The 24,263-nt window shown below is 27.8% G+C and overlaps 5 protein-coding genes across 9 annotated transcripts; 1 reads left to right on the top strand and 4 right to left on the bottom strand.

The window, feature by feature from the left end:
- Nucleotides 1-714: 714 nt before the first annotated feature.
- LOC109596990 (organic cation transporter protein) lies at nt 715-6,166 on the top strand. Of its 2 annotated transcripts, none has more exons than XM_020012611.2 (8): nt 715-1,014; nt 3,696-3,906; nt 4,293-4,399; nt 4,535-4,689; nt 4,746-4,860; nt 4,941-5,437; nt 5,604-5,785; nt 5,844-6,166. In XM_020012611.2, the coding sequence occupies exons 1-8, from the start codon at nt 854-856 to the stop codon at nt 6,015-6,017; spliced, it is 1,602 nt and encodes a 533-aa protein (XP_019868170.1). In that variant the 5' UTR covers nt 715-853; the 3' UTR covers nt 6,018-6,166. The 2 variants fall into 2 exon arrangements, with proteins under 2 accessions (XP_019868170.1, XP_019868169.1); XM_020012610.2 differs by lacking the exon at nt 715-1,014 and adding an exon at nt 1,811-2,006.
- Nucleotides 6,167-6,520: 354 nt separating this feature from the next.
- Nucleotides 6,521-13,472, bottom strand: LOC109596989 (major facilitator superfamily domain-containing protein 8). 2 transcript variants are annotated; one of them, XM_020012609.2, is made up of 5 exons: nt 13,248-13,472; nt 9,874-10,081; nt 9,060-9,303; nt 8,007-9,007; nt 6,521-7,930 (listed from the first exon to the last, which is right to left on the bottom strand). In XM_020012609.2, the coding sequence occupies exons 2-5, from the start codon at nt 10,072-10,074 to the stop codon at nt 7,637-7,639; spliced, it is 1,740 nt and encodes a 579-aa protein (XP_019868168.2). In that variant the 5' UTR covers nt 10,075-10,081; nt 13,248-13,472; the 3' UTR covers nt 6,521-7,636. The 2 variants fall into 2 exon arrangements, with proteins under 2 accessions (XP_019868168.2, XP_049821364.1); XM_049965407.1 differs by lacking the exon at nt 13,248-13,472 and adding an exon at nt 10,610-10,808.
- Nucleotides 13,473-15,773: 2,301 nt separating this feature from the next.
- On the bottom strand, nt 15,774-17,905 carry LOC109597004 (uncharacterized MFS-type transporter C09D4.1). Of its 2 annotated transcripts, XM_020012625.2 has the most exons (8): nt 17,661-17,905; nt 17,244-17,510; nt 17,010-17,195; nt 16,779-16,959; nt 16,515-16,726; nt 16,359-16,462; nt 16,195-16,305; nt 15,774-16,139 (listed from the first exon to the last, which is right to left on the bottom strand). In XM_020012625.2, the coding sequence occupies exons 2-8, from the start codon at nt 17,490-17,492 to the stop codon at nt 15,857-15,859; spliced, it is 1,326 nt and encodes a 441-aa protein (XP_019868184.2). In that variant the 5' UTR covers nt 17,493-17,510; nt 17,661-17,905; the 3' UTR covers nt 15,774-15,856. The 2 variants fall into 2 exon arrangements, with proteins under 2 accessions (XP_019868184.2, XP_049820192.1); XM_049964235.1 differs by having other exon boundaries at nt 17,010-17,510.
- Nucleotides 17,906-18,033: 128 nt separating this feature from the next.
- Nucleotides 18,034-21,624, bottom strand: LOC109597005 (uncharacterized MFS-type transporter C09D4.1). Of its 2 annotated transcripts, XM_049964237.1 has the most exons (8): nt 21,326-21,624; nt 20,097-20,351; nt 19,313-19,498; nt 19,074-19,254; nt 18,818-19,017; nt 18,660-18,763; nt 18,500-18,610; nt 18,034-18,447 (listed from the first exon to the last, which is right to left on the bottom strand). In XM_049964237.1, the coding sequence occupies exons 2-8, from the start codon at nt 20,337-20,339 to the stop codon at nt 18,132-18,134; spliced, it is 1,341 nt and encodes a 446-aa protein (XP_049820194.1). In that variant the 5' UTR covers nt 20,340-20,351; nt 21,326-21,624; the 3' UTR covers nt 18,034-18,131. The 2 variants fall into 2 exon arrangements, with proteins under 2 accessions (XP_049820194.1, XP_019868185.2); XM_020012626.2 differs by lacking the exon at nt 21,326-21,624 and having other exon boundaries at nt 20,097-20,372.
- Nucleotides 21,625-21,948: 324 nt separating this feature from the next.
- LOC109597001 (aarF domain-containing kinase 1) lies at nt 21,949-24,167 on the bottom strand. The gene is made up of 5 exons (XM_020012623.2): nt 23,367-24,167; nt 22,979-23,310; nt 22,674-22,923; nt 22,441-22,619; nt 21,949-22,360 (listed from the first exon to the last, which is right to left on the bottom strand). Exons 1-5 carry the CDS (start codon nt 23,799-23,801, stop codon nt 22,015-22,017), a joined length of 1,542 nt encoding a protein of 513 aa, XP_019868182.1. The 5' UTR covers nt 23,802-24,167; the 3' UTR covers nt 21,949-22,014.
- Nucleotides 24,168-24,263: the final 96 nt, after the last annotated feature.

Raw genomic sequence — 24,263 nt, forward strand, 5'->3', positions numbered from 1 at the left:
TCTGTAAATAATGAAATAAAAAAATAACTTGAGGTTGGAGGAGGAAACTGCTCCATATTAAAGACATAAGTTTGTTTTTTATTTGGATACTCATTCAATATTTTCGACGTTTCCTTTTTCATTTACTTTGAATATTTATGTTGTAATATGTCTTGTATGCAAATTTTTGATATGGTTGATACCAGTTATAGCCAGATGTATTGGAAATCATGTTGAAAACTAATTTTAATTTAAATTTCAGAACATAATCGAAGCTTAACAAAAAATAAGGACATAATTAATTCAAATTCTTTCTCTAAAGCTGAAATCTCACTAATATGTTAATAATATAAATTTTTGTAATTTTATTAATTTAATATTTTCTTCCCTTATAACATAATTAATATTTTTATATGTATTTTCTTGACAATATGAAGACTACATTTATGCAAGGAAAAAGTCAAAATAGAAAATTACGTTAGACCCATACTTATAATAATTCTTTTATAAGACGTTTTATGCTTTCAAAATTGAACATTGGTAGTCTTTTAGTGTAGCAATTGTCTACATTTATTTATTATTAATTATTTAAACTAACTGTAGGTGTTGAATGGCCCATTAAAATAATAGTTGGTATAATCTTGAACCACAATCTGATAAAGTACGGTAGCAGAAGATAATAAATAGAAGCACAGATTTAATATAGTCAGTCAGTCTCGTCGTTTACTCGAGTGACATTGAGTGGAACTCCTCCATTTAAAATACCTACTCGCGGGACTGATAAACAGTATTTATTAAAATTTATGCAAGATACGTGAACAGGGGCAAAATAAAATCATTGATTAACAAAATATTCAGTTATATCGATTAAGAAATGACTCAAACGGTGGATAATTCGTTGGACAATATTCTGGTCCAGTTAGGAGATTTTGGAAAGTATCAAAAATTAATATTTGTTTTGATTTGTTTTGCTGTGACCCTGCATTCCGCTGTTCATGTGGCTTTTGTATTTACTGCACTACAAGTAGATTATCGGTAAGTTTTTATAAATTCTATACAATTAATTAAAACAATTTAAATCTTGTCTTATTGAGACAGTGGCATCATTACAACGATCATCATCAGTGTGAAATTAAAATTTTAACTGTTTTTTATATCGCAGACAACTAGGTAACGTAAGTGAATCATTTCCTGTGTAAATTTAACAGGTATTATTTACTAAATTTGTAGATTCCATTCATATTTTTTTTTTTAATTTTTCGCAACTAAAAAGTGGTTGTTTCAAAACTAAACTTCCAGTGTAGACTAAAATTGAATTTTTACACATTATAATCAACGAAGTATAAAGCCTCTTACATGCTGCAGTTTTTGTTAAAATAGGGTGCTACTTGTGGAATTTAAAAAAAAAATTGAAAATTTAGGAAAATATCAAAAAATCATAATTATGATTTATTCATCAAAGTTGTGCACATAATGTATTTGTGTTCACAGCTTTAAATGTTGAATTTAAGAAAGTTGTACTGCTATCTTTTTTTACTTTAAACAAATTCTTTTTAATTTAAAATATTTTACAAATTTTCTAATTTATTGCAGTTTAAATATTAAATAACAGGGTGTCCTTTTATCATTAAAAATTTAAATAACATTTAGATTAAGATAAATTTAGGTATTTCAAAAATTTTATTTATAGAAATAATTTCACCATATTTTTTATAAAAATTTTAATTTGCTTCAAGTATCCTACTGTATATATATGTGACGATACACCAAATTTTTTAATATTATCATAAAAACTTTTGCCTTAAACATTATTGTTCAGAACATCGTTTAATACTATTGTGATTTTCAATAATCTCTAAAACAAATATGGCACCAACAGTTGATCATTCTTTAGATGTAATATTAATGCGATTAGGTGACCTAGGAAAATTTCAATGCACAGTTTTAAGTTTAATTTGTGCAGCAATTATTTTACATTCCGCTGTTCATGTATCGTTTGTTTTTACTGCTTTGGATATACAACATAGGTAAGAAAGTAGTTTATAATTTACATTAAAAATCATATTCTTTAATTAAAACGAATTTATAAATCATTTAAATAGATTAAATGATTTTACATGAATCTACTTTTTCTGATTCAATCAAGATGGCAAATTTGTGACTAAGTTCATTCAACTGAGGGACAAAATAATTAACAATTTTCCTTATGAATAGAAAACAGGGCATTTCACATATTGTTGGTTTAATTATAAACGAATTTAACCTTCAATAACCACTCTTATTAAAGGACTTCGACATATATGAATAAATTAAATCTTATTAGGTTTCTTGTCTATTATCCTTTGTCTTTCGATTTGTTTTCACTAAAACAATTTTAGGTATTTGTATCGACTTCAACGTATTTATGTGCAAAAATTATTTATTTTTTCCGATTTATACTTATCACAAAACACACCGGTAATAAAATTAAAAATAGGTCAACTTGACAATGAAACTTAAATTTAACAAATAGTAATTTTACGTACACAAATCACGTTCAGAGAAAAAGCTAATAATATTAATTAGTTTCCACTTCTGTCTTAATTCATTGTGACAAGCTCAACATTACAAGCACGTACATGATAGCCATATAATTTTATTGATAAATATACATATTGAATCAAACCGTAATTATCATTGATAGCAATTTAACGAATAGTTACTGAATAGAAAATATGTGTTTATAAGTAACAAACAAACCCCAAGTAATGGATAACTACACTGCATTAAAATTCAATGGTGTTAATATTCCGTATACTTATGAAGGTAGCAGGAACTTTTTCCGAGGTAGGCCCGGTAGGGGACATTAAGTGTTATATTTTGATAATGGTCATTGGGGGGGCAAAGCTTTCTATAATGTTGTGACTCTTCCCACCTTTATCTGTGTCCTTTGTTGAAGTCTTAAAATATGATGTTTCTTTCCCATTTAAAAATATTTTCCAACCTTGTCCTGTATATATTTACGCACTTATAATAACAATAAATCAATCTGATTGCAAGTCATTGAAATAAGTGTAATTAATGATAAAAATGCTTTACATATTTTTTTAGACATATAACGTAATTCATTTCATTTTCAGTGAAAGTAAAACCTCTGAAAACATCTAATCTTCTAAATGAATTATGCATTTTTATAGTCTTGTTTACTACGTTTACTATTATTTACACTGGTTGTAAGTAGTTTTTGTACATTAAATATTCATTTCGGCAACTTAAAATAAATACATACCCGGATAATTTTACTTAATATGAATTATATACAAGCACGTGTGCAATTTTCAATTACTACTTTTAAAGAACGTTATGTTTTCCCGCAATTGTTATTATTCATTTATCTAACTAGTGAACAAAAGGTACACAAATAAAGTTTAAACCAACCAATAAAATAATTAGATATAATTTTAAATTTGTTTTGAAAATTTCCATGTTGTTAACTGCGATAGCTTTAAAACGGAGTGAAATCTTCAAGACCTACCACTTACTTCGACCTATTTATTTAATTATTAAAATAAAATGCATACGTCTAGATTGTAATTGAGATATATTTCTATAATATTTATCAGTAGAAGGTCACTAATCATTTTAATCTAAAAACACTTGGCAGTAAATCCCTAAGGCCGCAATTATCAAATATTATATATATCAAACAAATTAAGTTTTATTATTATTATTTTCAGATGTGAAGTTCCTGGATGCGATTCAGCTGATTCCCAATATTATACTCCCTGGTTGAAAGACGCAGTGCCATTTAGCGATGGTAAACCAGAAAAATGTGATATGTACGCATCTTACTCGGATAATTCAAACTGCTCCGTTTTTAATACTGATAAAACGTTAAGATGCAGTTCTTTTATTTACAAGACGGAAGAAAAAAGTATTTTACAAGAGGTATGGCTCCCAATAATATTGTGTGTTAATGTGTCAAGAATCCTTGTAATTTTAATATATTTCTTTTATTATTCCACTTAAAACTGATGTTATCATAATACAATTTGCATAAATTATCATAAACGATAATCTCCAGATGTCTATAAAATAAATATGACATATCATTAATTATGGACATCTGTTATCTAAAAGTTATACACAAACGATGACAATTAATTTGAATCGATTGGTTATTTTAATTACTACTCTCATTTAATATCTTTACATACTTAGAACTTGAGTACGACTAATACCTGGCACCCTTGTTCAGCTCATATATTATATTCCATATTAATTAAAAATATAATTATAATAATACTAAATAAAACTAAAAATGTTTATTTCAGTATGATTTGCACTGCGATAATAATCTGTGGAAGCTAACTTTTGTTGGAACCATGAACAACATTGGTCAGTTTTTTGGTTTGTTCATATCTGGAATCATGTCAGATAGGTAAACTATTCATAGCAGAATGGTAATTTTAATAGATTATTAAAATCACTGTGCTGCTCTACAAATACATACCATAGTACCAAGTGGTATTAAGGTATAGATTTTTATACCCATATATAATATTCCTATTTTTAGATATGGAAGGAAACAAGTCCTTATATGGGGCATGGTTGCATGTGCTATTTGCGGAATAATTAGAGCTTTTATGCCTACTTATGAACTATTTCTAGTTTTCGAATTTTTGGATGCAGCTTTTGCAGCTGGAACTTATATTTGTGGATTTGTGTTAGGTAATAAACAAATTTGCAAAATTATTATAATATACTCATTACGCCTTAATTTTTAGGTGTCGAGTTAGTTGGTCCTAAAAATCGAGTATTAACCGGTGTTGTCTCAAGTTCCTGTTATGCAGTTGGTGAAGTATTCGCTGCTGGTTCTGCATGGCTTTTACAATCATGGAAGTACGTTATTATGATTAATAAAAATATAATAATATCGAATTGTGTCGAGGCTCATAACAATTATTGTTTCGTTCTTGTAGACCAATCATCTTCACATTGTATAGCCCAATATTCCTACTTCTTACATATATATGGCTAGTACCTGAATCAGTGAGGTGGCTTTTGAGCAAGGGAAGAATTGATGAAGCCAAAGAAATCCTACGAAAAGTCGCCAAAACCAACGGCAAAGAGATCTCAGAAAACTCTTTAGATAAACTAAGCATGATGGCACAAGAAGAATCTCAAAGAGTCGAGCATCCATTTAAAGAAGCACTGAAATCTACACCACTAATGTTACGTTTAATAAACTGCTGTTTTTGCTGGATAACGTGCACCTTTTTGTTTTACGGATTAACACTCAATTCAGTAGCACTGGCTGGAAACAGTTATCTAGATTTTATCCTAACATCTCTAGTCGAAATACCCGCTTATGTTAGCTGCAATTTTATGGTGGATAAATGGGGCAGAAGGAAAACTTTATGTTGGTCGTACATCTTAACTGGAGCCGGTTGTGCTGCATTTATTTTTATACCTGAGGGTGAGCGACACTTCTATTTTCGTACACAATTTGATTATAAACTCAAAGTGTTGTCATTCTTAGTTTCAATTGTAAAAATAGTTTTCGTTCCGATTAATAACATAAATGTAACATTTAAAGAAAAATTACATTCTGTTGACTATAATTACACAAAATCTAATTACAGATTTGGAATGGGGAAGTTTAGTAGTATATTTGCTCGGAAAATTCGGTGCCACTGCCGCCTTCACCATTCTCTATGTACTTACTAGTGAAATGTTCCCTACCAATATGAGACATTCATTTATGGGTACCTGTTCTACTTTCGGAAGAATTGGGTCAATGGTCTCACCACAAACTCCTCTTTTAGTAAGTTTTTCTTTATAACAAAGCAGTATAATAAAATGAACATGTTTTTATTTTTTAGTCCCAAATCTGGACTCCGTTGCCACTAGTATGTTTTGCTAGTATGTCCGTAATCGCAGGAATTCTCACCATGCTGTTTCCTGAAACTCTAAACACCAAACTTCCGGATACTATTGAAGAAGCTATTAATATTGGCAAAAACAAGAATACTGATAAAGAAAACGCTATACATTAATGTATGTTTGTGCAATTTAAAAATATTTAACAAAATAGTTAACTAAGTCTATCTGTGATTTATACATGTTTAGTATAACCATAATCTCTAAGCGTTTTAGTTAATTTATTATATTCTATGTTAGAATAAAAATATATTTATTTAATTATTTAGACTTTTCTTTAATTTTTATTAATTTCACATACAATAATTAATTCACAGTCTGGAAGTAAAAAGGTAGGAAATATTTTTACACCTTATTTGCTTTTGATCCATTTTTTTCGATAAATCCTTTTAAAGTGTGGTGAATTAAAATTGTATAATCATCGTAACTGAAGTGTTTTTATAAACATGTTAATGTGCAATAAATAGTATCGTATTAAAAAATCATAAAAGACATCCGTTTTTGCTTTGTGATGTATTAAACATACAACAAAAAAGAAAGTTCAAAATATTTAACTTCCTTTGTTTCGTTTTGTTGTTTTAAGTCTTCGTTTTTGTACTTGATTAATTAAGACAAATAATCAATTTAATGATTTATTGAATATTTGTATACAGAAATATTTCATAATAAACATTGAGCATTTAGCAAGATCGTTATATTACTAACATTACATACTATTAGTTTAATAGTACTAAATTATTACATGTATGTATACACGTCTATAAATATAAAATTTTAAAAGTACCAAACAATCCATATAATTTATCAATACATATAAAAAATATGAAATGTTAATATAATTAAATATATTTTTATTACTATTTACACTCCGGAAATATACAAAAAATATATATGATTAATCAAATCTCAAAAATATATAAATGTGCGTAACATGTAATTAAAAAATGTATATCTTCAAATAATATATCTATAATAGCAGATTAACATACAGTTAAATATTAACGTTATTTCTTCTCGGACGACTAGTACTAACCAGACGAGCAAACTTAATTCTCACTATAGACACTTTTATTTACACAATATCGGTTTCATCTCCCGGATTATTATATTTGTTTATGATTTAAAGAATATACATTTATCATATTTGGAAGTATGTAGACCTGAAGTAATGTTTATAACATTAGAAACAATTTAAATGAATGTCAACTACCTTAACTAACCTGAATACCCTGTATATATTTATCAGTTTTAAAAAATATTGTGAGTATTTGTGCGTGTTGATTTTCCAACAATTATAAACTAAATACAATATTGAATATGTGAATATTTATAAAAAATACATTTGATGTTGATTTTCATATAAAAAAATAAAATATAAAAATTTCAAATTTATAATTGGCAATATAAATTGGTGTTTAACTCCAATAAACAAAATTAAAAATTAAAATATAAATTTAATTTATTCATAACGTAAAACTTAATTAATCAATATAAGTAAATGAAAATTCAGTATTATATTAAGAAATTAAACAAATTATATGAGAAAATACTACCAATATTATAGTCCATAATCACATATATTATCACAGAATAATAATAATTGCAAATATTGCAAGTTAAATTTAAATATCTGTAAGTACTGAATTATTTTTCAATTAGCCTTATATTTCTATAATAAAATGGTCATCAAACGCGTATGACAATATTCGATAACCAAACAATATCTTAATCAGTTCTAGGATTCTATAGTTTTCAATGGTTCAGTCTCCTGTTGCTCATCAAGAGCCACCGATACGAATTTGCCAACTTCTTTGAGTTCACGGCCTTCCTCCTCGTCAACATTAAAGGAATCCTTGGGTAGTAATTTATTAGCGAATAACAACAACCATAATAAGCACACCGCCATCATGACTGTTGTCAGGGAAAACGTCCAAACGGTTCCGTATTCTTCGTAAATAAACGTAACAAATACTGGACCCATAACTCTAGACAAACATCCGGATCCAGTCATCAAACCCATCCAAACACCCTGAAAAAAATTAAAATATTACACTTTAGTACATGAATGTTCGAACATTTTTTAAGTTGGTATCAAGCTTACTTACCTGTGGTCTAGGTCCCAGTACTTTAGAAAAGAGTGTCTGAATCAGTGTTACTCCAATTGGATAACCAAAAGCAGTCAGAATATATCCCAAAATAAACTGAGTTAAAGTCATAGCTGGGGTGTATGTACACCATTCCTGGGTTGAAGGGCATCCTAGCAAATCGTCACCACAATTTAAAGTAATTGCATGAAGAGTATTCGTATCCGTTACGTCGACGTCAAAAGTAATGTTTCTATTGAGTAACGTTGTACTAATGTAGTTCAAGTCCACAGTTTGGGATATAATATCAAAAGTGGCGTTTTTATCCCTTAATTTGCAGTACAGACTTAAATTCACCTTTAATGGATTGTCAAACATTTGTGGGGGATCGTTCATAAAGGGAATGTATGTCAGTCTTCCTAACACCATAAATAGGAAACCGCCCCAGATCATTATTGTAACTTCGGAGTATCTCTTGGACAAGGGAGCAATGGAAGCAAATGTCGCAATTGCCAGGACAGCACCAACACACATTAATATGCCCATATTCTTTAAGGACGTACTATCGGACCAGGCAAATTGATCCATCGTGACTGGCGTGCCCAATGTTTCCAGTAACATAAAATTGAAAACGATCACGAAAAATGCAACTAACAAAGACCACGCGGCAAAGTAGGACGGTTTATACATTTTCCAAGTGTCTTTCTCGTTGTCGGTGCCGGACTTTTTCATTGCCTCTTTGGTGGCTATTTTAAATTCCTTGAACATTGAAGGAAAGAAAAGATATATATTGACAACAGATAGGAATACGTTTATCCAACCGGAGGCTGTATACATGTCCAGTTTCAGTTTATCTTTGATTAACCACACTCCGTCAGTTCCTAGTGGAACTACAGCTACTTGTATGGCGGGCCCAATTACAAAGCCCAGAACTTGAGCAAGGGAGATCATGGAAACGGCTTTGGTTCTTTCAGATACAGTGGTGGCGGCTGATAGATACGAACGACAGGCGGCAATGTTGGCTAAAAATTAATGTTGTTTCTAATTAATTAAATTATTAATTATCTTTCCTACCTGAACTAACTCCGACCAAGAATCTTGAGAAGACCATAAGATATTTTCGGTGATTATCGAATAATTCTAATGATGAGTACATGGCGCTGGACACTGTGAATATTATCAATGACGATATTAGTGGGATTCGAATGGAACCGAGTCTGTTACTCCACCATCCTACTAATGGAGAAAATATCATTTGTCCCAAGGGATTAGCTGCAACAACCCAACCCATAAATTCTTTGCCGGCCGTTGGATCCAACTGTAAACAAATTCAAAATTTAATTGACTATTTTCAATGTTAAACGTTAATACGAATTATTTTTTATATATAAACGAATGTAAATATTTTGGTCCACAAGATGTATTTAAGTAATTATGAATATTTTTTATGATTCTAGAAAGATAAAACATTTTAACGAGCAACGAACCGCGGTTAATTAATTGTGGTTGTAGAGTAATTAAAGTGACAATTGAGTCCAACACTTTAATCATATCTACTCTGTTAAGTTAATTCATTAAACAATTAATCCACATCACAAATTGTCACATTTAACTTTTTAGTTGACCTTTTGGTGATTAACACGTCATAGATATGATAAATTCATTAAATTTAATTTTTGAATTTAAATATTCTAAAAATATTTTAAAACGTGGTAACTGACCACTACTCTAAGAATATAAATGTGCATTTTGATTACACAATTATAGTAATATTAAGATTAAAATTTTTATTCAAATTTAGGCAAATACGACTATGACCTTCATATTTTGTCAATATGTTGAATATAAATTCGTTATTCACAAACTATGCGGATATAACAATTTTTACCTTATTCAGATAGGGCCAGACTCCTGTTACAATAATACTAAATCCCAAGGAAATTAGGAACATAGTAAAGTATATGATGTAAATTGATCTCCATCTGTCTTTGTATTCTTGCAAAGTTTCTAATCCTTCGTTGATCTTTGGCTTCTCGTCCAATTTGAGCAACCCCCGGATAGGTTTTGTGACTTTTTCGTACCACGCCATTTTTTACCTGCAACAAATTAAAGTATTACAATGATATAACAATCAATATCTAAATATTATTATTTTAATAAAAATTGAGTTCAGTCAACATTAATATTTTGCCGATACGATTATTTTGATTTATTTCCACAGTGTTGCACTGTGTAAATGCTATTTGTTGATGAGCAATCGCACTTTCATTTCCTTAACAATTATGGTAACATGAACGTTCGTATATAGAAAGAAACAAAATTGAATTTAATTGCATAAGATATAGTTACTGTACATACCAATTAATTTTGTTGTTTTAGTCTATTTAAATTATTTTACGTAACTTTATATTTTAAGATAAGATTTGAGTTTACAGATTACATTTGTATGTATCAAAAATTTAATATTATAAGTACACAAAATTTGCTCATTTACCCTTAAATTTATTTAAATATAAAAGACGCAAATAATAAATATTTAATATACAATTTATTTTAAATTTAAAAATAAAACACATCAATCATCTTTTGTGCCCTTTTGATTCATTGAATAAGAACGTGCTTACCAGTTGAACGTTTCCTCGAAATGATTCAGAGCATACACATCATCGCGGTTATCAACTCGTGATTGTGCCAACACTGACTTTTTAAAAGACTCAAATTGATAATAATCGTTTCCTGTGTCCGTAATTGTGAAAATATCGTAAAAGACAGTATCTGCGAAGATGCGTGCCTCGTTTTTTTAGCATGTCTGAGGCTGCCGACAGCCTTAACCTGACTGATTGCCTGCAACCGGCGAACCAATTGACTAACTAGACAGTAGTAGTTCATGGCTAATTTTAATTTTGTCCTAAAGTGCATTTCGACACCTGAAATATTTTACTATCGTAATTTTATGTCCGTGTTTGTATTTAGTTTTGTAATATTTTGTAATAATGTACGAAATACGAATTTATCATCAATTTCTTATCAGACTGTTTGTGTACGTATAAAGAAGGATACTAAGTAAAATATATATACACATTTTTATTATATGGGGTATTATATATTTCATTTAAATATTTAATAAAAAAGAGTAAGATACTATTTTACAAAAATTCATGTTTACATGAAATAGACTATTGCTATTATTATATTGATCGAATCTTCTTGTTGATGAATTATTTACATTATATTAAATATATAAAATATTATATTTGTCGAGTACAGACCGAAAAATCACAGTGTTTGTCACAGATTATCTTAGGTTAAAGACCATTTATATATTTAAATTGGGCCAATAATTTATATATTTTATTTAAAATAGGTTAGGCAAATTTTATCAATATAATATAAATCTACATTTATTATATACAGTAATGGTCATTATTATAGTAACTTTTTAAATTGTTAAATATTTTAATTACATAATGTGAACTTTTGAAAATATATTATTTTACTCTTGTTTTATACAGTGTTTCAGAAACTACTATATTCTTATAACTGGACAATATAGCAACTTAATTTTGAAAGGAATTTTTTATTATTAAATATGTGTTTAATCTAATAGTAACAGCAAATTGTTGTTTAATATCCGTTACATAAATCAATCTAAGGAGTCTATGCCAGAAAAATTGAAGCATCTCAATAACATAATTGAACCGCCATCATGTTTTCTTGTGGGCATAAGAAACTCTTTGCGTAGTTTTGTCCCTGTATCCAGTGTACCCAGTTTCTCTAATTTTTTTTAATAATACGGGGAACGATAGACTTGTTCAGCCGTAAACTCCATCTCTTCTTGTTTCGTTCGCTCTTGGTAACGCTAAATTATTTTTTACAGTTTCATTTTGACCAATGATTATAATGAATGGCAGAAAAAATGTTGAAATTTAATAATCAAACCTAATTCAAATTTTTTCAATTTATAATAAATCTTTTACAAAAAAATTGACCCTAGAATTCCCTACGTTTCTTTAATTTTAATAACCATTACTGTGTACTTGTAATACGTGTAATAGTTGTTATGTTATCTTAAAAACGACTAACGTGAACAATTTATAATTAACATTTTATGAAAGTTTATTTTATATATTTGTCTATACAAACAAGAATTTGGCAATGACTGAAGTGAACCATTTTTTTTGTGTTATTTATAAATTTCACTGGGCAATGGATTTAACAAGTGCGTTGAACTTTTTTTAAAAAGTATATACAAATATATATTTTTTAAATGATAATAGAATAATGACGAAATGTTTAATTTTATCATATTGTTAGGTATTATAAGGACTTTGTCTATGCCAAATATTTAACCACTTACACAGTAAAATACGTATTTGTTTAAACTTGACACGAGTCTAGTCTAGAATGATTGTCACACATTACGTTACAAGTACTAATAAACTATTTGCCGATAAATGGATAAGATAATACTCAATATTAGTATTCATTTTCCTTAATTATAATTTTCACCTTTAGTTTTAGCATACATTTTGCAAAGTGAATACAATAATAATTAACTAATTAATTGTATCTATTATTATTGTAGTGCGTATGGTAAATTTAAATTTTAAATGAATTTCTATTATTCACTTACAAGGTTGATAAATAACGTCACTGTCTACCTACTAAAAATATCTTGATATCAAAAAAGTTAATTATTATTATTATTATTATATTTAATTTACTATTTCCAAATAACTAATTAACCGGTATATGAAGCTCACAATACAATTCAAAAGTATTTTTTTCAATTTTCAGTGTAATAATTGTTATTATGTTTACTTACCTTTGATACCTTGGTTATTTTAATACTAATATATATATATATATATATATATATATACATATTACAGTTTTAACTCAATAATGTTGTAGAATTCACATTGTGTATATTTATTTAATTTTAATAATTAAATAGTCTAATGCTGATATTTGTTATTTGACAAAATAGTCATCAGTCATAATTATACGAAATAAATACGTATTTTATAGTAATAATAAATCTATTTAAGTCTAAAACACACGTATTGTGGTACGATATGTATAATTTAAATTTCATATCAAAACATTCGTGCGCGTTTGGACAAGGTAAACATCCAAATACAATTGTTTTAAACTAGTCAAACTAGATTTTTATATGAAAGCTATTATTATTATTATAATTATTATTAGATTACTATTGATTTTTTAACATTGTAATAGTGCAAAATATTGTCAACTTACCATAAATAAATTACTTAGTCAATCTTTTACTTTTTTACAAGTACAAAGATTTTTTTAAATAATACACTATCACTACAGTATTAAACCTTGGGATGAAAATGTCACAATCATTGCTTAAGTTCTTTATAAAGTTAACGACGACAACGACGAATACACCAATAAATATTACGAGTTATAAATATTCACATTTAAAACACATGCACACAAAGAGCTCCAGAACAGATGATTATTTGTTTTGAAACATTTCGGAAACAAAGACAGCCTACTCTTGTCAACGTTGCCAGTTTTACGTAATTTTCACAGATTATCACAATTAATCTCTAATCTTGTGAACTATTGTATAATACAAAACAAAATATTTTGTTTTCATAAATATTAATTTGCAGTTAATGTATATGTACAAGTTATTAACTACAGTAATCGATATGTAATGAGTCAATAAATAACATGTCAAAAATATATTTTTAAATCACATAAATATTAATAATAAATTTTTCACAAATAATTGTACTATTTTCTATAAACAAAGAAAGATGAATTGTAATTTTAACCTGGCAACGGTGCTTACGCAAAGGCCTTCATTTACAAGGAGTAATCAATATATTGCTTTACTTCGTTAATAGGCCAAAGAAAGTGTGTAGGCAACCTTGAAAACTCTACTCATTATTATGCGTTCGTACAAGGTTTCTCGGGAACAAAGGTCAATAGGTTTTTTTTTTCGTTCATTATAAATTGTCTTCTTATACAAATCTTGTATAATCTCATACTCGTAATTCGGCCATAGTGTTAAAACTAAATATGTATACGAGGTGATTTATTTAATTTGTTTATTGGAAGTTTATGGACAGCGGAAAAAAGTATTGATAATAAATTTTTATAGCAATTATAACTTGACTTGAACTTGAAATACTTCTAATTTATTTTGAATACTATTTCATTTCCGGTTCCACCGAAACACCATGTATATTTTTGATTTTTTAAATTCCACATATAATTGCATGCAAATGTCTAATAATTTTTGTTTTTGTTATTAATTTTTTCCACAAAATTGTTGACTGTTGATTATCTAACTAAAATATCTGTGAAGTCACTAATTTTGATACAGGAAAGTTAATTTTTGGCATACACTTTAAAAGTGGATCGTCCTATAAGAAAAAACTTCGATTGGTATATACATTCCTTATACATAAAATGAATATTAACAAAACAATAGTTGGGAATTGGAAAATAACACACTACATAGAATGAAGTAAAAAAATACAAATTAATGAAATTTAATGCTACAATATCATACTCATCTTCACTAACAGTCTGGGGCATTTTTAACATATTGTGAATGATTCAAATAAAGAAAAATTAATAATAAAACATTTTTTCAATTATTTATATATTTTGTAAACTACGTGTTTTATCTACAAAAATTTGCCTTTATTATTATTATTAAAAGATAATAGATAATATTATTAACTTCAACTTCAAACTTTAAAAATACTTCGTTACTAAATTACAGTAATTTACACCCATTTGTTTTTAACAATATACGAACGAAGACCTTAAATGTGAACATCACAGTGATCCACCATAAACGGAAGAATTTTCTATCACCACCATAAACAGTGGACTAAATCACTCAGAATCATTAATATTAATGCATTGAATTAACCAAATACTGTGGTGAAGAAATGGATATACTTCTCTCACCTTCTTGTTATCTATGAAGTATTAGGATAATTTTCTAATTAAATTTGTCAAATATAATTTGGATTATCAACATCTAATACTACTTATGTGGGATCGATCCCCGTTTCCATTAAAACCATTCAATAATTATTACAAATCATTATTATATGGTAAAACGCATGCACTTCATATATAATTTCAAATAATTTGAATTATCAAAGTTTAAAAATCCTTAAGAAAACATGCAAACTTTATATATTTTAATATTTATATTCTTTAAACAATTGAAATTTGAATTTTTAAATCAAATTATATAAAATTTGTCTTATAGTTCTAAAAATTTTTAAGATTTTTAGATGACTTTATGTTCATCTTAATATATTAACAAAAAAATCACCTAATTTCTAAATTTGTTTACATTAATTATAAGTTCTTTATAATATTGTTCAATTTATTAACTTTTAAGTAGCAGTAGAATTTTGCGTATTACATACAATACAAAATGTATCCTAAATTACAAGAATCAAGGTTGAAAGTAACTTGGGATTAAAAATGCCTTACAGGAAAGCAGTGTATATTTTCTCTAGGTTTAATATTATCAATACCCTATTACTTTGTGTTGATCATTGTGTTATGATAGCCATTTTTGAATTATTAATGTAATCTTTTTTAAATTAAGATTCAAAGGCAATTTAATATGTCAACATGTGGTGTTTTGACGTTTCAAATATCAATTCACTTTCGTACCGTTTTCTTATTCAGTAACTATTCGCTAGCCATAATTTTCTAAGTACTTACAGGTAACTTGGTAATAGTTCAAGGAAGTGTAGTTAATTATTTTTGTAGTTGGTATGTAATTTTTTAATGTTTTGAATAACTGAATTTTTACAGTTGATATATCTAACAATATAAATACAAATATAATACATTTAATTTAAAAGTGCTTCATTGCGAATAAGAGCTTTTTGCCTCTTTAAATTGTTAGGAATAAAAATGGTAATAAGAGATCCCAAGAACATCAGTCCCGCTTGACACAATATTGCTACAAAATATCCAAATCTCGTATTCAGTTCACCCAATATAATGGTCGTGAAAACACCCAATCCTTGAGTCATCGCATTCAGCATTCCCGTGGTAGTGCCTTCATCCAACGGATAAGTCATTTCGACTGCGAATTCGAAACCCACAGGCATATACGCATTTGTAAAAAATCTATAAAATATTGATAAAACGACATTCAATAAAGTAAATTTGATTATTATTTTACCCCAAAAGAGCAAGTGATACATAAACTAGAAATTGACTTCTTTTTTCTAAGGCAAAAAGAAATGCGATTACACTTATGGCGCAGGAAACATAGATAATTAAGGTTGATTCCCTAAAAATTGCTTCGTTTGAATTATAACTTCAAAGTTGTATTTTTTTTCTTACTTATATTTACGTGTTTTGTCCAATATAAACCCAAAAACTATAGATCCCACCATACCAACTACTACCATAGTAAAACCCATACAGCCTATCTGGCTTTCTGCTTCCTAAAATTCAACAATATATATGTACATATATTTGCATTATTTATTTACTTACAGGTAGATAATATAAAACAAATTGATTCAAAAACGTCCCTAAACTCGAAAATACTGCCACATTAATTCCATAAGCTGTCATATGAAGTAAGAACCCTCGGTCAGTTAATAAATTCCTAAAAGAACTTAAAAATTCTTTAAATTTCTTCGCGGACTTCTTTCTCTCCTCAAATTGAATTGTGCTCGGAGGTAATTTTGGTTCTTTTTGAAACCCTAAAATATGAGTCAAATATCATGTCTATTCAAAAATTACGGGGAAACTAACAATGCAATATTGCAAACGACACTGGCATCATAAATATAGTCAATCCCCAACAAAGAATCTTTAATCCAGATCCAATTTCATCAGAATCGGAGTGCATTTTTACCAAAGCTGATGGTACAATGAATCCCAAAGCAAAACCTAATTGGGTACCAAATATTCCCAAAGAGCATGATGTAGAGATCTTTAAAAATATAATAATGACAACTTTGAAATACATACACTTTATATTACCTCATTTGGTGGAAACCAAACGGCTGCAATTTTTGATGGTAAACATAAAACAAAGACTTGTGCAACTGAACCTATTGCTTGTCCAACTAGTACAACGGAAAATAAAGACGGATTAATTGAAAACACTTTAATGGCAACACCTAAAGTCGTGCCCAAGCCGCCTATTAAAGCGGCCACTCGCAAACCCTTAAAAAATGGTACAAAATATATACATTTTAGGAATAAAATACTTACGTATCTATCTACAATAAAAGAAACTGGTACCACCAACACAGGGTAAAAGGCCATATATATTATAGAAGTCCAATCTACAGCTATGCTGCTGACTTTATAATAATCCATTACAACGTTTTCAATGATGCAATATTCCATCCATTGAAAGGAATTTACTGCTGAATACAGCACATATATAAACAGTATTAACCATCTTTTCCTATATGTTTTGATGTCAACTAGAACATTTGGTAACAATGTTTCGGACATCTTGCCATAAATCTGAAACTGATAAGAAGTCATTTTCATTAATGTTGTTTTAAATAATATTGTATTAGATTAGTGATGTAATTAATTGTCGCATCATAAATTGTGTAACCCCGTGCTATGTTATAAATTACCTAATTGCAATTACATTTTTAATATATTTTAACTTACCTTTCTTTCTTCTAAAAAATATTTTATTTATCTTGCTTACACATATAAAAAAGCAAAAAGATAAATTTGTTGGTACTTTTATTTGAAATATATTTTATTTGGTTTAAATATTCTTTTATAGACCCCATCTAAGTTTGATAAAATTTTAAAAAATCTTTTAAATAGCACAATGTATTCAACAAACGGCAAGATACTAAAGGTATCACAAATTCTGTCTTAGAAGAACGGTTTAATTTTTCAATTTATCGTTTAAGATTGCACCAACTAAATTGAATCACGAGTCCACAACTATATATAGTATCCCCTATAACAAAGATAAGTAATTTACATAATAACATTATTACTCAAGTTATAATTGTACTTCATATTTAAATTAAACAAATAAACTGTTATTATCTTTAATGTTTTATTACAAAATGCTTGAAGTGACAATAAAAAAACTACATGTCATAAAACATTTAATTTATTATTTCATGATTTCAAAATATCGTCTTGAGGAATTGAACTAAAACCATTAGGAACTTTTGCCTTTAAACTAGCTTGTCTTCTTAATTTATTTGGAATGATGAATGTCATTAGAGCTCCCACAATCATGGTGACCATGATAATAGACAGTGCCCATAAAGTACCGTATGTCTCAGTCACAATGGAAAGGACTAATGTTGCCAAAAATCCTAAAACTTGCGACATCGCATATAGAATTCCAGTGGTGGTGCTTTCTGTAGATGGATACGTCAATTCAGTAGCAAATTCGATACCGGCAGGGATGTAGGTATTCAAGAACATACTAGAAATAATGTTTTTATAAGGTTTTTAACTGAATGTAAAGTTTTACTTACCCTAAAATTGTAAAACATAAATACACCAAAAGTTTCATTCTCTTTTCTAAAGCAAATATTAATACAGCCACACTAGCTGCTTGAAGCATTCCTGATATAAAACAGGATTCCCTAAAAAAATGTATTAACTTGTATTAATAACAGTTCAATAAAAACTTACTTAAATCTATGAGTTTTGTCCAAAACATATCCAACTATCGGAGTTCCAATGATGCCAGCCACTATCATAACTAAACCCATCCTACCAGCGTCTTCCTGGGCATTCTGCAGATAAATATACTTATTAATCGATACTTTTAAATTAATTACAGTCAGTACCTCAAAATATTCGAGCACGAAAGCACTCAATAGAGATCCAAGAACAGTATAGGATCCTACACTTATACTAAAAGCTATCATGTGTATTACAAATCCACCATTCAAAAATAATTTTATCATAGAATGGAAGAATGCTTTAACAGAAAAAACTTCATTTTCTCTTAGATTATTAGCAGGCAATTTCGGTTCCTTAGGAAAGTCTAAAACATTATTAAATTTGGTATGCTACTAAATACTTATATATAAATTAATTTACATATTAAAACACCAAGAGCAACCGGTGTAATAGCGATAGCTAAAACCCAGCACATTAACTTTATATCATACCCAATGTCATCTAAGTTGTCGTGATCTTTGACTAAAGTGGGTGGTATGATAAATCCTAATGCACAACCTAGTTGCATGCCGAAAACACCAAGTGAGCAAGCAGTCGATATCTAAAAATATTTCTGGTATAAACGCAACAATTTACATCAAATAATTTAAAATATATACTTCGTTTTCGGCGAACCATGTAATGGCCAATTTTGGTGGAAGCGACAGTATCAACAATTGTGATACACCAACAACTGTTTGCCCTATTATTACCAAATATATTGAATTTGGATGCACCGAAAATAATTTTAAATATATTCCAGCTGCAGTGCCTAAACATCCTAACAGCCCTGCTACTCTCAATCCCTACGGTTTATTTATTTTTGTATTTTAGGGAAACATTAATTAAAGAAAAATATTTATATTGCATTAGCAAATGAAACATTTTTGCGTGCTTACCAATATTTCTTATCTATAGATATCTAAGGACAAATGTGTAATGCTGTTAAAAGTTTTCCAAACAATTCGATGTAATTCAATACAACAAAATTAATCAAAAATTATTGAATACTACAAATGTCCTTAACCGTCACATTTTAAATCTGTGCACGGCTTGAGATTGTATCAAAGTAATTATTGATTAGATATTAATGTGTAAAACACTTGAATTCTTCTCACATGTAATGAATTTCATAACCATGCAGTATATTATTAAAACTGAATTAATTAATTAATACGTTTAAATATATTCTCTAATTAATAAGGAATAATAAACTTGTTTTTTTATTAATATAATAGAAAAATTATTACATTACATAGCTATTTCACCTGTTGAAATAAATTTATTTATTATATTTGAACTTGAACAACATTTTACGAAAAGAACAAATAATTTAAAGTTACTGTTTTTGAAATAAAATAAAAGATGTAAAATAATATAAACCTTTTATATTTTGTTACTTACCAACTTATCTATAATATAAGAAGCTGGAACAACAAAAATGGGATAAACTAACATAAAAACCATTGCAGTCCAGTCCACCGTTGTATAACTCACATTGTAGTATTTTTGCACAATATTTTTTATTATAGAATATTCTACCCATTGAAATTGCCCTATTGCGGTGTATAATATATACAGAATCAAAATAAACCATCGTTTCTTATAAACTTTAATTTTCATTGGAGATTCAATATAATTATTCATTTTTAAGTATAACTAAAAATAACAAGGTTTCGCCAAATACTAAAACCAAAATGAATGTATACAATTTAAATATAATAAAACCAAACAATTGGCAAGTATGTACTATTAGATTAAAGAAGATTAGATATATGTACAGTAATTGAGTATGTAATTATTTTTTATTTCAATTTTCATTAAATGTTACGGTAAGAACAAAGGAATAAAATAAATATTTATGTAGTAAAATATTATTAAATCTTGTCCCTAAATTTTTTATATATAATTATATATATATATATATATATATATATATATATATATATATATATATATATATATATATATATATATATATATATATATAAAGGTTGTTAACTACAATGTTGCAAATTATATCTCAGCAAATAACTATAATCTTAACACCGCTATGAAATGCAAGTCTTAAAACAATAAAACATTATTTCATCTTAAATTTATAACTACATATGTAAATAAAAATCAATTACATAAATAATTGAATAAATTTGACAGTACACCCAATTAAAAATTTCTTATAATTCGGATCATTATTTATTATAAAATTCTACGTAACAAAAAATATTTAATATTTTTGTAAAATCAAATTTATTTCAATTTGTAAAATGGAACCAAAAATGAAGTGGACACCAAATTTAACAATATAACTCAATTTTTTATTCACAATTACGGTTATAAAGAGGAAAATTTATTTATCAATTTTATTAAAAATGTTGCTCATAACCACGGATATCCGTGGAGACAATTTACAACAATTATTAAAAATTAGTTTCAAAATTTATCAATAGTTTTTGAATTACCAGATGTTCATGTTAAAATTTGAATACAGTTATAAACATTTATTTAAATTAGAATTTTCTAGCTTCGTTTAAAAGATTATTGTAATAATTTGAGTAGCAAAAAACAAACTGGTAAACAAAATTTCGTATTTCTTTTTAAATAATGTGAAACTTCTGTTAAATTTTTCTTACTTTAGGTATGACGTTCTACCAATTTTTTATTCCTAATTGTAATAAGAGATCTTGTGCATCATAAGTAAGAGCAAATAAACAAAAATTCACTATTCAACACTTAGTCACAGTCAAAACGTGTCGCAGACTAACAAACTATTTGTAAATATTTTCTTGGCTAACAAGGAAATGTATAATAACAAAATGTTCCTATTCCACTTAACCAATCGCAAGAGGGCAATATTTTAATTGAATAAATCACAAATTGGCTTATTTTAATATACATATTGTGCTAATAATATAACAAGCCTATACATTAAATTAAACAAATAAAAAAAATAACTTAAAAATTTGAATTATTTAAACATATTACACATTTAAATTAAAAATATTATTTCAATTTACACCTATTTGTAAATAAATCAATTTACATGTAGATATTGTCATTTTTAAAGCATTTAATCTCACACATGACATATATTCACCAACAGGAATATTTAACACATGAAAGTACAAAAAGTATAAGATGAAGTAATTAAAACAGGGATTTATTAACATTTATTAACAAATTGATTTACAAAAATATATTGTATGTCAAAAATATATTTCCAATTTAAAATATACAAAAAAAAAAACAATTCAAAAATATTTTAGTAATTTATACATATTAAATAATTTACATCTGTCCCAAATAATATAATCCTACCTATTTAATACATGTACAAGGAATTTTTTATAGTCAAGTATGTATAATACACATTAATTTTAAATAGATGCCAGTACTTTGCTAATCTGAATTTAAATTTCTCCAATGTTTTATTTGAATTACTGTATTTCTGATTGTAAACAGATTTGACGCAACACTCAGACATTACGCAAAATGCGCCATGTCTGGAATTCGTCTTTAATGTATGTTCTATACTTCTAAGTAAATCGTTAGTTTTTAATATTAATAGCATTTGTCTATTGACATTTTGGAGAATGTCTGAAATTTGTGGTAAGAGTCCAGTGAAAGAATCACGAACGAAGTCTTTTTCCGCTTTATCTGGTTCAAGTCTAAAAGAATAAATGATATTAAAATTAAGCAAAAAAAATATTTAAATTTATTAAATTATTAAAAAAAAAAGAATACTCACTGGTCTACCCCTTTCAAAACAGCTTCCCAGGGTCTGCCAGCAACTATACAAACAAACAATCCATACATATTTCCTTCAATTCCTAATTGACTAGCATATTTTCTCATCTCAACTCTATCTTTTTTCAATATACTTAACCAAAGATTGGCATACCCTACTCTAAAGTCATCTTTTAATTTCTAAAAATTTAAGTTGAAAATTAAATGATATTTAATTTATACAAGAAAACTTACTGCATATAAACCATGATCAAGTAGAACTATGTCACAACTTCCTTTTTCATTTTTCTTGATAAGAATATTACCAGGGTGTGGATCACTGTGGACAAATCCATTCATAAAAATCATTTGTGAATATAACTTTCCTAATTTATCAGTTACTTCAAATGCATTAATTTTATTGTCTTTTATGTAATTTAAGTCATTAACTTGTCCCCCTTCAACAAAGTCCATTGTCAACACTCTTGATGTAGTTAAATCCCACCTACAACATTTTTTCATTAATAATTAGCTACTAAATTATATTTTGTATGAAGTACCTTATTGTTGGAACCTTTAGCCAGTCATAATTTTCAAATAGTTTAGATATTTTTTCAGCATTCTTGCCTTCTTGAATGAAATTCAACTCCTGAGGAATGTTCTTCTTGGACTCATCTACTAGCCATTGAAATTTAAATTCAGGGAAAACCCAACTCATTATCTTGACTAATAATTCCATGGTGGTCATGTCCACTCGACAATTTCCTTGAACATAAGGGTGTTGCACTTTAACAGCAACAACAGATCCATCTTTTAAGGTTGCTTTGTGAACTTGTGCTAAAGATGCTGTACCCAATGGTTCTGGATCAAAAGTTTCAAATAATTCTGATGGCTGTAAAAATATTAAGAGGTGAATAAGGCGTTGATTAGTTAAAAAAAGATACTTACATCCTTTTTCAAATCTTCTTTGATAACTTTGTAGACATCTTCAAGTTTGTTAGTGGGTGCATTCGAATGTAAAACTTTTAAGGTCTGGACATATTCTGGTGGAATAAGGTAATCTAAAGCTGCTATATGCTGGCCCACTTTTATATATACACCTTTATTTGTACAACATAATTCTAATAGCTTTTCTGCACTTAATTTATGACATTTTGATTTAATTTTGTTATATTCATCTGATCCCCTAATTAAACCTTTGGTATGCAGCTCCTTTTTATATATGACACCGATATTAAAAACTGTGACTGCCGCTCTCGTAAGTCGTACAATTCCAATTGAATCTAATTCATACTGATTACCTTTCAAACTTGCAGCAGTTCCCGCAACTGTGCCGGCAAGAAGTGAATATTTTGCGATTCGACCGAACTTTGAACTAAACATTTTCAGGACAAAACTATTTAAAATTGTTTTCCTCTACACACATGTGAAAATTTAACTAACATTTTAGTATGTCCACAGAATTATTTAAAAACTTTCCCGTTAGACCTAAATAGAGTTCAAGGTCATGTGACTTACGTCACTTTCCATTCGTTCAAAACGTCATTTTCGACTAATTTTACTATTTCAAAAGGCTTTACAAATGGACCTATCTAATCAAATAACATTATTCAATTTAATTTAATTTAATATTGGCTAAAATAGTTACATTGTACTACAGAATATATTATAAGCTATATTACTACTTTAAGCATTACTTAACTTAAGTCAGTTAGGTATGAAGGCACTGTTCAAACTATCTGTTGTACAGGAAAACACTGGCACAATCAAATAAATAAAATAACTAAAATTACAAATAGAAAAAGACCAAGAATAGTTACACTTCTACATGAGGAGAATATTTTC

Source organism: Aethina tumida, chromosome 3 (genome assembly GCF_024364675.1).
Source record: "Aethina tumida isolate Nest 87 chromosome 3, icAetTumi1.1, whole genome shotgun sequence".
Taxonomy (NCBI): Eukaryota; Metazoa; Arthropoda; class Insecta; order Coleoptera; family Nitidulidae; genus Aethina; species Aethina tumida.